The sequence below is a fragment of the Sorex araneus genome, chromosome 1, assembly GCF_027595985.1.
Source record: "Sorex araneus isolate mSorAra2 chromosome 1, mSorAra2.pri, whole genome shotgun sequence".
In the NCBI taxonomy this organism is placed as follows: domain Eukaryota; kingdom Metazoa; phylum Chordata; class Mammalia; order Eulipotyphla; family Soricidae; genus Sorex; species Sorex araneus.
In genome coordinates, this window is record NC_073302.1 from 401,824,125 (window position 1) to 401,843,317 (window position 19,193).

The following is a 19,193-nucleotide window of genomic DNA, read 5'->3' on the forward strand; positions in this document are numbered from 1 at the left end:
AGGAGGCAAACTATGTTATAATATTGAAAACATAGTATGATATCTCAAATTCATTCATCCATTAATTCTGGTCGCTGAATATATTGGTAGGTTAACAATAGTCTTTTCCACTGTAAAACTACAAGCCACAAAAATGATTTTTATTCAATAAACATTTATCAGGAACTATCGAAAAAGAAATGTAATTTCTCCCTAGTATAAAGTGAATGCAAGAACATATGCCAATAATAATATAAGGGTACTTGTAGGCAAAATACTAATAAGAATACTGTCTAATAAAGCCATGAAATAGGAATATTTACACTAAAAGAAGTTATTCCTTGAATATACTTTTTTAAAGTATGCTGTTAAAGTACATTAAAGTATAATGTACTTTACTGATGACTACAAATTTGGATTTCACCCTAAATAAATATATTTGCTCTGGGGTCACACCCAATTGTGTTCATACCTCTTAACAGTGTACATAGGTCTCTCTGGGCTGTGCACAAGAGATCACGCAGGGAGTGCTAAGGATTGAGCCTGAGTTTCTTGCATGCAAGGTATGTGCTCGAGCTGGTTGAGCTCTCTCTCTGGCCCACCTAAAGTAAATCCTAATGTCACTCTCAAATCGTTTATACTAAACATTCAAGAAAAACATTCGAGAACTGGAATGATAGTACACTGGGTAGGGTGCTTGGTCTGGCACTCAGCCAACTGGGATTCAATCCCCAGCATCCCATATGGTCCCCTGTTCCTCACCAGGAGTGATCCCTGAACATGAATAAACGCTCCACCCCCTGCCCACAAAAAAAGAAAAGAAAAACCTCTGAAACTGGAGTTTGTGATAATTCAACAGAGAAAAAATTGCTTTTACTGTTTCACAAAATCATTACATTTAAACCAAATTCTAAGAACATAAAACTTTATGAAAATTAACAGATTTTTGAAAATTACTTTTTAACCAAATATAATTCAATTATAAAATAATGGCTCATACAATTAATAGTCACTGGTCCAATGTACCTGTCACTGTCACTGTCATCCCGTCATCCTGTTGCTCATCGATTTGTTCGAGCGGGCATCAGTAACATCTCCATTGTGAGACTTGTTTTTACTGTTTTGTCATATCGAATACACATTTCTTATTTATTTAGGTTTGGGGGCCATACCTGGAGATGCTCAATGGTCACTCCAGGGTCTGCGCTGAGGAATAACTCCTGGTAGTGTTCAGAGGGCCACAGAGGATGCCAGAGAGAGAAACCAGGATTGTCGGGGAAGGCCAGCGCCCTACCCTCTGCACTATCACTCTGGCCCTAATACTGTTTCTTAAGAACCTCTTAGCGTTAGTTCAATATTGGGTTTTGTTTTTTTAATTTGGTTTTGGGGCCACACTTGGTGATGCTCAGGGATTACTTCTGGCTCTGCACTCAGGAATTACTTCTGGTAGTGCTCAGGGGACCATATTGAATGCTGGGGATCAAACCCAGGTCAGTCATGTGCAAGGCCATATCTGCTGTACAATTATCTAGCCCCAGTACTAGCTACTTTTGAATAGCTAAAATTGATAAGTCATAATAAAGCAGTTTAGTTTATAAAATATAACCAGAATGTTTTTTTCTTGCTTTTCTTGGTTTGGGGCCATACCCAGCAGTGCTCAGGTGCTACTCCCAGCACACTACTCAGATGACCATAACAATACTGAGGATTTAAGACAGAGCCTCCAGCATGCAAACATACATATAAGCTCTAGACCGTGGAACTACCTCCCTGCCCCTGAGTTTTCTCTTTTTAACATATATACCAGTCACTCTTGAAAATAAAATTTCCTCATAGAAAGTCAAAAAAATAGTAAAAAAATTTAAACAGGCCAGAGAAATAGTACAGTGGGAAAGGTGTTTGCCTTGCACATAGCCGACCTGGGTTCGATCCCTGGCATCCCGTATGGTCCCTGAGCACTGCCAGGAGATAATTCCTGAGTGCAGAGCCAGGAATAAACCTGGGAATGGCCTAAATAAATAAATAATAAAGCCATAGAAAATTACATAATATTGACATTTCATATTTTCAGACTCAAGATGGTTAATTTAGAAAAAATTGCCTAGTTTCTAATCAACTCCTTTATTAACAAAAAAAAAAAGACTGCTTTGTACCAAAATAACACTCAATTTGAAAAGAGAACCTAAAAAAAATCTTACAGTGTGAATACAGCTTAGTTGTATTTTACCAGTAGGTGAGAAATTTCTCAATGTGTGGAATGATACCTTACGTATAGCTGACCCTTGACAATGGGGGTTGAGAATAAGGTTAAGGGAACAGATGCCTATATAGATGCCTATATAGCTGAAAAGCTACACATAACTTTTACCGCCCAAACTTAGGTGTTAATATTGCTAACAGTGACTAAACAGTCAACAAAACCATAGTCAATTAACACATATGTTGTATATATTTTACATACTACGTTGTCACAATAAAGTTCAATAGACGCACACGAATGGTTCCTCTGTTCCTAAGAGACCATGATCCCGGAGGCCCACTAGCTCCTTTCGGCACCCAGTGGCTTCTTGCAAAAATGCCTTTAGACTGTGAACTAAGCTACAGCCCCATGCCGCCCCAGGAGGAGAAAGGTTTTTCTCTCTCGGCCTTTCCTTTCGGCCAAACGAGCTTGCAGTGATGCGGCTTCTGGCAGAAATTTCTCTGGACTTAATTACTAAAATACCAGAAATCCTCATATGCTCTTCATTCTCATCAATGGAAAACAAATTATCAAATGATGCCTTTTCAGCAGGTCTTTTCATGGTTTTTTTTTGTTTTTTTTTTTTGCTTTTTGTGTCACACCCAGCAATGCACAGGAGTTACTCCTGGCTCGTGAACTCAGGAATTCCTCCTAGCGGTGCTCAGGGACCATATGGGATGCTGGGAATCGAACCCGGGTCGGCCACGTGCAAGGCAAATGCCCTACCCACTGTACTATCGCTCCAGTCCCTCAGCGGGTCTTTTTGTTGGGGGAAAATTCCAAATAATAATAGTGAGTTTTCTGTTGTAATATTGAATGTAATCAAAGTAAAGGGAGAGTAAAGTGAAAACCATCAGCCACTCAGCGGGGGATGGGTGTTTGATCATTATATGACTGAGACTTAAACCTGAAAGCTTTGTAACTTTTCTCATGGTTACTCAATTTTAATTTTCTCAATTAAAAAAAAAAGTTAAACAGAAAAATTTTTGAAAATTTTGTCAATTTGAAAAATCATGAGAAAATTAATTTACAGTACTGTATTGTATTAATACCACGTTTAATGTGTCAACCAAAAAACCTGAGTTTAAGTACAGCTCAAACCTGTGTTATTCAGGGGTCAACTGTATTTTAAAAAATATTAGAGGCCAAATATTAGTATAGTAGGTAAGGCTCTTGCCTTGCAGGCGGCAGCAGTAATCCCTGCGTGCGAAGCCAAGAGTAAACCTGAATACCACTGGATGTGCTCTCCCTCCCCCCAAAACAGCAACTGATACATACCACTCTCCACAGTGTACAGCTTTCAGTACTCCAACAGCAGCTGTAGTCTGTCGTTCAAAACCTTGTCCTATGTGGTCCGCATGGGCTCTTGTCCTGTCTTCAAAGAGCATCTCACGAGGCTCACTAGTTCGAGGTAGGTACTGCAGGTTTTTAATTTCATTGGTAGTTCTGTTCAAAAAGAAGTTATATTGTTTTTGAAGGTATGAGTGAGAGAGCTGCCTTAATTATGACCAAAGTTTAAAGATTTTCAAACATTTGTACTGATGTAATAGGGCTTAAGGGTCATCAAACATTTAGTAACCATATAACTTTTTTTTTTTTTTTTTTGCTTTTTGGGTCACACCCAGCGATGCTCAGGGGTTACTCCTGGCTCTGCACTCAGGAATTACTCCTGGTGGTGCTTGGGGGACCATATGGGATGCCGGGGATCGAACCCGGGTCGGCCGCATGCAAGGCAAATGCCCTACCCGCTGTGCTATCGCTCCGGCCCCCAGTAACCATATAATTAAGAATAAAGGAAATCTGAAGTCACCGCTTCCAAATAATTTTATTTTTGGTGTTGGGGCCAAACCAGGCAGTATGTGGGGCTGGAGCAGTAGTACAGCGGGGAGGGCATTTGCCTTGTGTGCAGCCAACCAGGGTTCAATCACCAACATCAATCACAACATTGTCTCCCAAGCACTGCCAGGAGTAATTCCTTAGTGCAAAGTCAGGAGTAATCCCTGAGTATTGCCAGGTGTGACATCCCTCCTCCAAAAAAAAGAGGAGGAAAAAAAGAAACCAGTCAGTAGATTCAGGAGAGGCTCCGAAGACCATATGGGGTGCTGGGATAGAACCTGGGTTGGCTGCACACAAGGTGTGCTATCTGCTGTGCTATTGCTCTAGCACCATAAATTAAGTTATATTTTTAAAAACACAAGTAAAAACACAAATACACATGCAGGCCAGAGAGATAGGGCATTTGCCTAGTATGCAGCCAACTTTGGTCCAATCCCTAGCACCATTTTTGGTCCCTAAAGCGGAACCAGAAGTGATCCTGAGCACAGAGCCAGGAATAAGCCCAGACAAAAAAATAAAATAAAATAACAACCAAACAAAACATTAAACTTCTTTTTCTAATACATCCTTTACCAGGGTGGCAGTTTTAAGAAAACAGTTACTTGGGGAAGAAACTAAATTACAATTGGTATAATTTACCCAAGTCTCCCTATACTCATAATATTTACTTGAGGTTTGGTTCTAATTTGAATAGAACCATACCCTATTCACATAACATGGCTAATACAATGTAAATATCTGGGACAAGTAACTTTGTTTTGGGGCCACCTGGCACTACACTTAGGGATCACTCCTGGCAGGCTCAGGGTACCATATACAGTTCTGGGGAATGAACCCAGGTCATTCCCTGGGTTCATATTCCAGGACAACCATGTGAAAAGTCACATGCCTTACCTGCTGTACTATCACTATGGGGCCTGGAACAGGTAACTTTTAAAATGCATTTAATACGTATACATATATGTATACACACACACACACATACACACACACAGAACACCTATTATATGCCAAGTACTTTCTAGGTACCGGCAATAATAAACAAAACACTAGTGATGACTAAGAGACAAATTTCCAGGGCCAGGGATGTGGTTCAGTGGTAGAGAACATCCATGACATATGTGAGGCCCTAGTTTTGTGCCCTGGTAAAAATAAATGAGTAAAAACTGCTCCCCGCTCATGGAATTTATATTCTCATGAAAGACCAAAAGATGGATTAGAAAGAAAATATGACAGTAAATGCTTCTGAAAATATGCACGATTTATTGGAGGTTGAAAAGAAAAATCTTAGTTTTGTTCCTAGAAGATAGTCATCTCTCACTGGTCATCTCTACTGTATACACAGTATCCATTAGTACATACAATTTGCTGACTACTTAGCCTTGCTCACTGTAGAATCTCTTCCAAATTTTGCTGTAGAAGGGGAAAAGATGAAATTTTTTTCCACTACAGCCAACATTTTATCTTCCTGCTGTTTTTCTGTTACTTCCAAAGACAAATCCCTAATTTTCTGTCCCCATCCTAGTTTATTACTTAGGATCACTTTCCTCTTAATTTCTCATTTCAATCTGTTACTTCCTACTCATTGTATACCCCTGTATTATAGTTATCACATGCACACATACAAACACATGTTTCTGTAACATTTTTTTATTCACTGTGATTAATGTCTGACAGGTATCAGAAAGCTAGATGACGATATTACTTCCTCTGAAAAGCTAACCAGCTCTCAAAACCATAGATTTTGTCTCATTAAACTACATTCTAATTTAAAAAAAAAATTATTTAGGGTTGGAGCAATAGCACAGTGTGTAGGGCCTTGCACGCAGCCGACCCTGGTTCAATTCCCAGCATCCCATATGGTCCCCTGAACACCTCCAGGAGTAATTCCTGAGTGCATGAGCCAGGAGTAACCCCTGTGCGTCACCAGGTGTGACCCCCCCAAAAAAATTATATAACACAGATCCTGGGATAATGTTATTATTAGTTGGCCTGATTAAAAATATGATATGAAATCATCACACATACCAATCAATTATAAACCCTAAGTAAAACCAAGTTTCTCAAAAAGCTAATGGACTTTCACGAATTACAAGTGAAAGTATGTGTCTAACTGCATTGTTCAGATTTGCCACATTCATAAAATGATTCATAAATACAAGTTAATAATCAATGAGAGGAGCTAGGGAAATAGCATTAGGATTAGGGGTTTGTGTTTCACACTCATAAATTTCCAGATTTAATCCTTGACACGGATGCCTCCCCCTGCACTGCTGGAAGGCCCTCAGCATTGCTGGGGTGATCCTGGTGTTCTCCACCAGTGTTAGGTCCACACCGTACCCTATTACTAGGTTCACACATTGAAGACACCTGACCCAGTTCATAAAAAAATACCAGGGAGGCTCCACTTTTTGAAGGCAAATACCAGTGGGACCCCAGGTCCTCTGAGCATTGCCAGAAAAGAGGTGGGGGGGAAGAATCACTTAGCAATACAACAATTTTACCATTTATATTTTAACAAATTGGGTTATAGTGACACATTAAATTAACAAACACAACACAGATTATAAAAGCAAGCTAGTTGACTCAATGACTTTCTAAAATAAAATAATCACCATAATCAGTGAAACCTTTGGATCTTAAGTACCATAAAAGAAAGGTATATCTCACCATACATCACCACTCTATTCCCAAGAATATTAATCTAGTATGTATTTTCTCCACACTGTACTCATGACACAAATAACTCATTTAATTACTTCATATATTCTTTAATAAGAATACACATTTATTTTTTCTCAGCACAAATATTGCTCCAATTTACATTCTTACATTTTCCTTTAGTGTTTTTATTTGCTGGGGTAGATGTTCAAAAGTAGAAGGGCTGATCAAAATCATATGTATGCTATGAACTACAGTACTTTAACAAAATGATTACAGAGTACTTCATCTTTCTACCAACATGTAAGGAAGGCCATGTTTCCAACATAAATACCGGCTACTGTTGTTGCTCTTTTACTTTCTGCCAATGTAATGGGTAAAAATAATAGTTCACAATACGTTAATAAACACTTTGATGCCTGAGACCTATGGTGTTATTCATGTTTCAGTTATAATTTAAACTTTGTCATCCTTCTACAATTTTACAGACACACACACACACACACACACACACACACACACACACAAATAAAACACCTACCCAGCACTAAATATGTTTTGTTTGCAACATACCTTTTCCTTTTGAAAGGTGACTTTGGCATATCAGCCACAGGGATCATTTGTTCTCCAGGACGTACCCACATAATGGGACCATCATCACTATCTTTTCGACACTCTAATTTTAGACTAGATAGTGTCCCCCATGGCAGTGTACACTAGAGACAAATAATAATCAGTTACTTTTCAAATCTATCCCTAGACACACTTGTAAAATACCTTACACTTACATTTTAAATATATACCTATATTGACTATATTACCACATAGATTGTCATATACTCATATATTTACTTTCAAAATACTCTTACCTTAAACACACTAGTTCTATTTTAAACACATTAAGAAAAAAAGAAAGTACTTCTAGATGCTTCTCCTCCCAAACCCTGTTAGAGAAATGATTCACTCTGTTAATCATGTTTGCTTCCCGGGGTCAGAGCGATAGTACAGTGGGTAGGGCATTTGCCTTGCACGCAGCTGACCCGGCTTCGATCCCGGCACCCCGTACGGTCCCCCAAGCACCGCCGGGAGTAATTCCTGAGTGCAGAGCCAGGAGTAACCCTGAGCATCACTGAATGTGGTCCAAAAAGAAAAAAAAAAATCATGTTTGCTTCCTTCTAGCATATAAATAATAAATATGCATTTTCCATGAGAATCTTGGGAGGAAAAAATGAACAACTAAAATACTAATTATTGGGGCTGGAGTGATAGCACAGCGGGTAGGGAGTTTGCCTTGCACGCAACCGACCCAGGTTCGATTCCCAGCATCCCATATGGTCCCCTGAGCACCGCCAGGGGTAATTCCTGAGTGCAGAGCCAGGAGTAACCCCTGTGCATCGCCGGGTGTGACCCAAAAAGAAAAAAAAAAAAACCAAATTATTTTTATTCAAAGCCCAAGAAAAACAAAAAGAGAAACTAAATCAAAATTAAAATGTATTCCTGTTCAGTAGTTTCTCTAGGTTGCTGGTCTAAAACCAGAGGCCAGGGCTAAAGAGACAGATTAAGGTACTTGCCTCGCACGCAGCCAGCCACACAGAGACAAGAGTAAGCCGTGACCACTACCAGGTGTGGTCCAAAAACCCCCGAACAGAGCCAGAGTGATAGTACAGTGGGTAGGGCACTTGCCTTGCACATGCCCAGCCTGGATTTGATCCCCAGCACCCCATATGGTTCCCAAAGCACTGCCAGGAGTAAGCCCTGAGCAGTGCCAGGTGTGCTCCCAAACAAAAAAATACCATGGGGGGAAAAAAAAAGGAAAAATAATTTTATATATGGGGGGTGAGAGGGGAGAGAGGAGAGGAAAGAGAGAGGGAGGGGGAGGGGGAGAGAAAGATTAAAATTTTTTTAGCTCACCGATCAAATTTTCTAATCACAATCCAGGATTAGGGAGATAGCTCAGAGGACCGGAATGCCTGTGTGGCAACCAGAGGCCTGGGTTCTAGTTCCAAAACATATCGTAATACCACAGCCCCAAATCACTGGGGTGGCTCTTGATGGCCTCGAGCATTGCTGGGCACAAGCACTTTGCAAGTGTTCCTAGACCCCACGAACACCTAGTGGATTTTAGAGACATCTCCCCAACAAAAGTTAAATCACAACATAGGCCAGAAATGTAGCTAAGCAATAGTGCATTTAGCCTTGCATGTATGAAGCCATGACTGCAAATGCAGTGCTGCAAAAATAATTTTTTTAATTAAATAAAATCCCAATATAAAATAGATTCACATTATGATATTTTTAAAATAGCAATCAAAATAAGTATAAGTAAACTCCATAATATCACTAATTAGAAAAGACAGAAAATGAACAAATGGTTTAAAAGGGAATAAAAAGAGGCCTGGACCAATAGCACACTGAACCGGAGTTTGATCCCAGGCACCATATACGGTCCCCTGAGTCTGAGGAGTGATCCTTGAGCACAGAGCTAGGAGTAAGCCCTGAGGTCTTCTGTGTGGTCCAAAGAACAAAAAAATCAAAAACCACAAAAAGGAATGAAAAGGTAGATGAGGGCCAAAGAGAGATTACAGTAGGCTGGGAGCTAGCCTTGCAGACTGGGCTGACCCAGATTCAGTCCCCAGTAGCTGAATGCACAGTAGGTGAGTGCAGAATCACTGAGCTCCACTGGGTGTGGGGCCTCTCCCCCATTTTTATTAAAGGTAAATGAAAAGGGAATGGAATGAGATGAAAAGATACACACCTACAGATTAGAAAACTGAGTAAGCAATAGTAAACAAGGAAGTGATAGTCAAGAGATCATGTGAATATAAGAAATAATCTGATCGTGTTAATGATAACCTTTGAAATACTTATTAAATAATTAACCTAATTTCATAGCTCAGATATTTCTCTTTCAATGAGAGAGAAATGAGAACCCCATCATTCCACATCAAGAAATATTTTCAGAAACACAGACTGCGGCTGGGGGGGGGGGTGGGAGGAGAGAGATGGAATCTTACAAGAAGTCATTTAAAGAACTTAATCTGATCCTAAAATCCACATAGTCTAAAGGTCTTATTTTATAGATAATTCAGGAAACTGAAGCCCAGAAAGTTTAAATGCCTTGCTAGTTAAACCAAAGATTGAAATGTAGCTAGTGTAATTTCCCAGCCCGTTTTCCTCAAAGCTAAACTGCTATCCCCTTGTAATGAAAGTCTTTCCTGCACTTCTAAAATCCTCAGGTATGGACTCTATTTATCTAAATAGTGAATAAGTATTTCTTTGGTAATTTTATTAATTTAACAGGTCAAATTAATAAAATTAATTTTTATTAATTTTTTATGGCACAACATTCTTTATGGAGCCTTTGAAACATGTTTTAAGAATTTATTTATAATCAGGAAAAGAAGTAGTTTTATACAACTCATAGGTTATTAAAGGCTCCTTAAACTCACGAAACACATATATTTTAACTTTTATTTTGTTTTCATTATTCCCATCAATCCTCAAAGCTGACTTCTGGCCCTGTGTTCAAGGGTCACACTCCAGTGGTGCTCAAGGGGCGGTGTGTGGTGCTAGGAATCAAACCCAGGGATCAGCTGTATGCAAGGCAAGTGCCTTACCTACCGCATGGTCTCTACGGCCAAGTTTAACAAGTAAATAGGAATTTCCCCCCCATTTTCTGGAAGAGGGGGGGGCATGGTTTGGGGCCACATCCTATGGTACTCAGCGTTTACTTCTAGTTCTGTGTTCAGGGATCACTTCTGGCAGGGTTCAGGGAACCACGTGGGGTGCTACACCCGATTTCGCTGTGTGAAAGGCAGGTTCCCCATCTGCTATATCTCTCCAGCTCCTGAAATCCATTTTCTTAACGAAGAATTCTCTTTTTCATAAAAAGTGTTTTAAAAGACAATAGACATAGTTTTAAAACCTTGTATTAATCCAAGCCAAGATTTTCTTTTTTCTTTTTTAGCTTTTTGGGTCACACCCAGCAATGTTCAGGGGTTAATCCTGGCTCTGCACTACACTCAGGAATCACTCCTGGCCATGTTTGGGGGACACCAAAGGTGCAGGGAATCGAACCCAGGTCAGCCATATACCAGGTAAATGCTCCACCCACTGCACTATTGTGCCAGCCCCCCGAATCAAGATTTTTGTAGAAAAATCTCATTCCACAAAGCTTGTAAGATATCACAAAATAATGTGCTGTTAAACCAAATAATCTTACCCCAGGCTGCTTTACTTTCAAGAAATTGGGCAGTACTCATTTTTAATCTATCCTGTTGGATTTCAACTGTATATGTTTCAGATGCTATATTAAAAATAGCTATCATTCATATTATATAGTTGACTGTGATATTTGCTGCCATCATATAAACAACAGAGGCAGAATCTAATTTTCCAAAGTAGCAGTATGTCTAATGTTTTTTTTTTTTTGGTCTACTATGCAGCTTTGCTATTATAATCAGCAAGTGAGAATTTATGCACTTACACTATTCAATAACTACTTTTAGAGGAGCAAAAAAAAGTACAGAGGGGGATTAAGGTGCTGGCTTTGCATGCCTTATCTGGTACTACTTCATCCCTAAGCTCAAGCAGGAGTGACCCCCAAATACAGACCTGGGATTAGATGCCAAGTACCATCAGGTATAGCCCAAATAAACACAGTCCCCCAAAGCAATCTATTTTAGGGGTCTGGGAGATAGCTCAGTAGTCAAGGATGAAAGCCTTATATGTAGCACCAAAAGGTTTTCAAGTACCATCAGGCCTGAGCACTGAAATACTGAGTCTGAGTACTGCCTAGAATGGCCCCAGGCCCCAGCACTGCTTGGAAATTCCTCCAAAGTTTTACTTTCAGTTTCTTTACATTCCCTCCAATTTAAATGAATTTTTAAAAAATTCTCTAGTGGTCATGATTTGTATCACCTATAGTATTCAAGTAACACCACAATTTAGATTGCATGACAATTTCTTCTTACTTTTAAAAATGGTGAATCTTCCAACATGTCAAGGAACTCGGGGAAGTAATCTCCCACTTCTTCATCCACTGCTCCCACCAAGCTGATCTGCCGCATGGGGCCAGCTCTGTAAGTACCATGAGAATACGTTCTTTTTACCTAAATGATATGGATTTAATTAAAAATTATACATAAGATAATGCCCGATATCACTGTATAACATTGAATAATATCAAAGTATTTGTAAATAACATGAGAGACTTAAAAAGGGTGCCTTTGGCTAACGGTGACTACTTATGAAAATATAATTCTAGATAACTGATGAAAGTATTTCTTATAAGACAGGGGTACATTATTTGATATATAGTACTGCAAAAATTGCATTCAAAAGATTATATATCTAAATTTTCCTAAAGGAAATGGTTCTTAATCTTAATTTTCAAATGCAGACCCTCTAAAAATGTTACATTTACCCACAACCAGTGATTCGCAAGTCTATGAGGCCATAGTAATATAGTCCTTCTAACCTGTAACATATTAATTAGAATCTAGCTTCTATTTCTATGATTAACTTCAAAGAAACACTACAGGTCCCAAATCTACCTTAGTTTCCTTAACTGAAATGATTTACCTTTGATTGCTTAAGAAAGTTAGGTAATTGTATAAAGTCACCAGTAATATGTTTTTACATGACTATCACTCAAATATTAACCAAATTAAAATTGCTTACACCTCAAGAATTGTTTGATATTACAATTTTTCACATTTTTGCTTAAATCCTTCAAAGAAACCTATGCCTTTTCACATATTAACACTGATAAGCAAGTCTTCTTCCTTTCTTCCTTTCAGAAACTTTGAGCAAAATACTAATCTTTTTTCCTTAGCAGTCTCTGTGGACACCAAATCGTTAAAGACCAAATGGTCTCAGTTCGTCTGGATCTATCCCAGTTTTAAAAATAAAGCCCAGTAAACCAGACAAATCCAGAGAGGTCAACCTTTCATCACATTATGAAAACAGAATCTAAAAGATACAAAGATATTCACATCAGAAATCAAATCCTCATAAACACACTTGGTACAGATAGTATTTCAGTATAACAAAATATCTAAGCACTGGAGTCAGAGGTATAGTACAGAAGGTAATGTACTTGTTTCACAATATGGGAGGGGGGGTGGCAAGGGGTGGGGAAGTGGGGGAGGTAAACCAGATCTGATCTCGAGATGGTTCTATGAGCCCACCAGGAGTGATCCCGGAGCACAAAGCCAAAGCCAGTAGTAAGCCCTGAGCACAGCTGGAAACAAAAATGTCTAAGCACCTAATTATATATTTCCAAAGACAAAGCAATAAAAACTATATAACATAATCATGTGAATAACATTAGAAAGTGTTGATTATCAGAATTAGTGAAAAAACTATAATGCTTATATACTAATGCCTTAATAAATTTACTAGAATTACAAGCTTGTTCCAAATTCACTTCTTAGAAACAAACATTCCTCCAATCCCCAAATTTACAAAAACATGTGGGAGTTCTATGTTCCCTTTTTGTACAGATCATCTGATCTTTTACTGTCTCCTCGAAGTAGTAACAGAGTTAAAATCTCTCTCTACGAGGGGATCACTAAGTTAATGATGGTTGGAGGAATCATTTGATATGGGAGATGTGTTCTATAAGCAGATAAATGACTAAACGTGATAGCCTCTCAGTATCTATATTGCAAACCATGATGCCCAGAAGTAGAGAGAGAGTATGGAGGAAATTGTCTGCCACAGAGGCAGAGAGAGGGTTGGAAAGGTGTGTGTGGGGGGCGAATACTGGGGACACTGGTGGTGGAGAATGTGCACTGCACTGGTGGAAGGATGGGTATTCGACCACTGTCTGACTAAAACTCAAACATGAAAGTTTTGTAACTGTATTTCGTGGTGATTCAATTAAAAAAAAAATCTCTCTTACAAGTCTTAAAGCTTAAAACTGTCTTAAAGCCAGTTGGATGTTCTGAATTCTACCCAAAAAAACAAAAGGTCATCTCTGCATTATAGTCATACAGTCAAATTCATAGTAAATTTACTATTAAATAACACATCAGGTCCATTCATTGGTATTGAGTTTGTGGCCTCAGTTTTGAATCTGTGAATGTCAATATGTATTTTAAGAACCCACATGACCATTAAATAAAAGCAACTTATTAGGGAGGTAATATTTCCACTTTAAACAAACACGTTTTCTTTTATTCTAATTTCTCTACTTTATATTAGGTCAACAAAATGTCTACATGCCTAGTTTTAAAAAGCCAGAAATAAAGATAGAGAGAATACGGCAGGTAAGGTGCTGTAATTTGGTCCCCTGTGTCCTGCCAGGAGTAATCCCTGAACTCAAAATCAGGAGTTAACCCTGAAAACATTCAACCTCACCCCCCAAAAGATAACAAAGAGCTACAGTCACATAAGTCCTATGTTTCCGACTGATTCATCCTATTATATTAACAACACAATCAATTAAATAATTTTGGTTAGAAGTTTTCAGTGAGTGAATTCTTCTAAAATACTAAATACTACTTTACCAGCTTTCCCAAAGAAATGGGTAATATGACCTTTCTGCTGTGATTGAAGTGCGAGGATTAAAACCAGGGCTTCACACATGCATTCTACCACCAAGCTACACCTGTGTCCAGGAAATTATTTTAAATTTATTATTATTATTGTTGTTGTTGTTGTTGCTTTTGCGCCATACCAGTTGTGCTCAGGGCTTCTGGCTCTGTGCTCAAAGATAAATTCTAGTGTTACTCAGGAAACAGTATAGGGTGCCAGGAAGTCTAATCTAGGTCAACCACACACAAGGCAAGCCCCTACCCACTGCACTATCTCTACAACCCCTAGACTTGATTGTGGCTGCTTTTTGTTGTTTTGTTTCGAGGGTGAGGGTTGGCGACACCTGGCTGTGCTCAAGACTTGCTCCTGTCTGAGCTCAGATATCACTCCCAGCAGAATCTGGGGGATCAAATGCAGTACCAGGGATTGAAAATGGTGTGGCTGTATGCAAAGCAAGCACCTTCCCTGCTGCTCTGGCATTGGAGTTAATGGAAAATGAACTGTTAAAATTGTGTTTAAACCTGTCTTGTTCATTATCCATGTAATCTTTAGGGAAAAAAATAACATGATAATGATGTTAGCTTGCCACAAAAAGGGAAAAGTCACTTTCCTAACAGAAAATCCACTGACAAAAATAAATCTTATAGACTGAATACTGCTTTCTCTTATTTAACTTAATGAAATTCTACAACAAGGGATGAAATAATTTCTAAATATGGGGCTAAAGAGATAGTAGGGGTGTTACAATGTTTACCATATATGCAGCCGATCCCAGACCCCTGAGCCCAGTAAAGAGTGATTCCTGAGCAAAGAGCCAGGAGTAAGGAATGGGCATGGCCAGGTACAGCTCCAAAAATAAACAACAAAAACTATGAAGCCACTGAAACAACTCATTAGTTCCTGAAATATGCCCCCTTGATATATCAGTCTCTAAAACAAAGATTCTATAGTCAATTCATTTTGAAAAAACCCTACCTGTTTGGAAAATTCATCACACACAAATTGACTATTAAAATTTTCCGAGAAATCTCACAACAAACTGAGTCGGGAGTTTAATTTGCATTTGGCCAAACTGGATTCATCGCCAGCAACCCATCTGGTTCCCAGAGCCCATACAGGAGTAGCCCCACAAAGAAACAAATATTTGGCTCAGAATGCACTTGTTATTCTATCTTGACTTGAAAATATCTTCTAATAGTTACAATTAGCAAATCTATCAACATCCCATTCTATCAAATAATACTTTAATAATGAACCTAAAATAATATAAATAATACTATCAAATAATAGTTTAATGAACCTAAAATATAAATATTTAAGCTAGTGTCTACATAAATATGATGTATATACAAAATTCATAAGTGCAAAAAACTGAGGAGTTTGCAGCAGTCCCCGCCCACACATGCCATTTTGCCAACAGAGAAACAGCCAAGCTCCACAACTAGTCTCGAAAAAGCACGTCATGCTATTGAATCTTCCCAGATAGACTGGTTTGGGTTGACAACTCTGGGCCCTTCTCGGAATGGGAGTGGGCAAGCAGATTCCCCCTTCTGCCTGAAGGCACTACAGCCCTCAGCCACACCCACCACCCACCAGAAAGTAACAGCCTAATTCCACAACTGAACCTTATCCGCGTTGCCAAGCTACCGAATCATTCCAGCTCCATAGCTCCTGGACCATAAGGCCACATAGGTGGCGACTGAACACCTCCAAACGTCACAGTACTGACAGCCCAGTAGAATCACAGCAAATCTGATGGGAGAAGACAACTAAGCTCAATGGGCAAAAACAGTAACACTGAAGGCCCAACTTGGGGTCTGGAGCAATAGTACAGAGGGTAAGGTGTTTGCTTTGCACGCAGCTGACCCGGGTTAGATTCCCAGCATCCCTGAGCACCGCCTGGAGTAGTTCCTAATTACATAGCCAGGAGTAACACCTGAACATCACTGGGTGTGAACCATAAAGGGCCAAAATAGAGTAAAACTTATAAAAAAGGCTCAACTTGGACCAACTATTATAATGACAATCGTAACAATCATAACAGCTATCACAAATTGACTTTTATTGATCAAAATTTTGATGATTCTATTTGCTTTTGTGTTGTAACAAACAATATTAAATATATTTGCTTATACCGGCTAAGGGAGGAGGAAAGGCTGGGGTGGTGGGTTGGAAACTGGGGACACTGGGGGAGACAGGATTGGTTGGAACATTTAATGCCTGAAACCACTGTATTATGAAGAACTTGGTAAATCATGGTATTATAATATAAAATTTTTTCTTATAGTCGAGGAATATCTGTGATCTTCTTGAGTTGGGGTGGGCAATCTCCCCCCTTAACCCATACTTCCAGAAACCCTGGCAGCCACACCCACATCCCAGAGCTAAGTCAGTCATCATGTAAACTCATCCATTAGCTCAGCTTTACACATTCACAACTACATATCGAAAGAGACATAAGCCAAGCCACTAAAATTAATGGGTACACCAGTCTCCCAGCTGAAAATTATGGTATCCTCCAGAGGAAACGCAGACCAAGTACCCACCCTGCAAAGCCCTGGCAGCACTGCGCACGCACACACACACACACACACACACACACACACACACACACACACACACACAAATAAAAAGAGGGGCTAAGAGCAGTAGCAGAAGAGGCAAAAAGGCTGTTGGTTCCATTTTGCTGGTTTGGGAGGTACAAGGAAAGAAAGGGGAAAGACTTCTCTTTTTTTTTTCTTTTTTGCTTTTTGGGTGAGACCCGGTGATGCACAGGGGTCACTCCTGGCTCTGCACTCAGGAACTACCCCTGGTGGTGCTCAGGGGACCATATGGGATGCTGGGAATCGAACCTGGATCAGCCACTTGCAAGGCAAATGCCCTACCGGCTGTATTATGGCTCCAGTTCCGGGAAAGGCTTCTTAAAGGACAAGATCTGATCATCACATTCACACTAACATAAAAAGTAAGCCACAAGGGGGAGCCATTTCCTATCACATCTGGCATATTCTTTTGAAAGCAAAAATAAATATTTAATCTATATTTTATTTTTAAACTAGCCATATTTTAACAAAAATATGAAAGCAATTTTATAAACGGGAGACTTTATCATGAGAGTATTTCATTTTGTTATTGTTTTGGTTTGGGGGTCACACCCAGAGATGCTTAGGGGTTATTCCTGGCTCTGCATGCTTAGGAGACTATACGGGATGCCGGGAATTGAATCTAGTTCGACTGTGCGCAAAGCAATTACCCTATCCCCTATCCACTGTACTACCTCTCTGGCCCCAGCGAGTATTCTTGTCTACCATAATAATTTGTATTTAATCAGCTCATAAGCATTTAAGGAAAATATGCCAAGCACAACTGGTCAATCTGTAAACTTAACACAAAGGAACACAGTGGTTCAAAGATGGTATGTCAGGGTCCAAGGGACAGCTCACTGGCAAAAGCACCTTTCAGGGTGAGGCTGCGAGTTCAGCCCCCTAAGCCACCCCAAGGTGCAGAACACAGCAGCAAGGTGCAGCAACTCGAGGCTCATACAGCACAGCCATGTGTGCACCGCAATCAGGAGTGAAATCCCTAGCAAGAACATAGATGAGCATCACAGCTCCTGGTGAGCACCACAATTAGAATATGTATGAGTACCACAACTAAGAGAGTAATCTGTGACACCCCTCTCCACTCCCAGACATCACAACAACAAAGGGAAGAGACAGAAGGAAGAAACAGTAAATATATATATAAATAGCACATCAATTAGCCTGACATAGTGAATGATCCCAACATGGAATCAGCACACCAGTGTCTCCCCTCATTCAGTGAGAGGCAAATTAACAGACCAGATCCTTACTTAATCATTGTTTTCATTAATATAAGACATTAGACCAAAGTCATAGTACATCTGGTAGGGAGCTTGCTTTGCATGCAGCAGACTCAGGTTTAATTCCCAACAACCAATATGGTGCCCTAGGCACCACCAGGAGTAATCCCTGGGTACAGAGCCAGAAGTAACCACTGAATATTGCCAGGCGTGGACCCAAAACAAAACAAAAAAATTAAGACATTAATCACTGGTTAACATCCTTGAAGTGTTATCTAATATAAACAACTTAATAGAAACTAGGATAAAAAAATGTTTTAAAGCTCCATTTTGGTAATGGAACAACAGTACAGTGGTAGGGTACATGCCTTACATGCCAGTGACCTGGGTTCAAGTCCCCAAAGTGCTGCCAAAGGTGATCCCTGAGTAGAGCCAGGAATAAGCCCTGAGCTCAGTGGGGTGTAGCCCAAAATGAAAAAAGGGGGGATGTACCACTAAGATTTAGCACTCAGGCAGAGGAAAAAGCTGTTAGAAAACAACTGCTCAAATTTTCATATCCTCACAACTCTCTAGTGCTGTGTGTTTAATATTAAATACTAAAAGACAAGTGTAGTTTTATTTATTGTTCAATACCTAAAACTCCTATCTTACCTGTCTTTTAGTTCTCCTTACATACGGGAGACCAGGGTCCAGGGGAATGGCTCAGCAGGAGAGCACATGCCTCAAATATGAGAAGCCCTATATTCAATCCCTGGAGAAAAGGGGAAGGAGATGGTGGGACCAGCAAAGGCACAAAACAATAAATTGGGGGCAAGGCTGATCCATGAGTGGCTGTGCTCAGGGCTTACTTCTGGCTCTGTGCTCCAAAATTACTCCTGGTGAGGTTCAGGTGATCATATGCAGCGACGGGGTATTAAAGTGCTGTAACTCCTGTACTATCTCTATAGTCCTAGGGCAATAAATTTCTACATGAACACTTGAACAAATTTGGTATATTAAATAAAAAAACAAGACAGGTGCCAGAGCAATAGCAGAGTGAGAAAGGCAATTGTCTTGCACGCAGTTAACCCAAGCTCAATCCCCAGCACTCCATATTATCCTAAGTGCTGCCAG

The 19,193-nt window shown here is 39.7% G+C and overlaps 1 protein-coding gene across 1 annotated transcript in view; it reads right to left on the minus strand.

The window, feature by feature from the left end:
* Positions 1–19,193, minus strand: part of RSBN1L (round spermatid basic protein 1 like) — a 67,909-nt gene that overhangs the window by 5,582 nt on the left and 43,134 nt on the right. Inside the window, exons 4-6 of the mRNA XM_055141083.1 lie at positions 11,689–11,826; positions 7,289–7,431; positions 3,497–3,664 (exon numbers count right to left, since the gene is read on the minus strand). Coding sequence (XP_054997058.1) covers positions 3,497–3,664; positions 7,289–7,431; positions 11,689–11,826 — 449 coding nt within the window. The remainder of the gene's footprint in view (positions 1–3,496; positions 3,665–7,288; positions 7,432–11,688; positions 11,827–19,193) is intronic.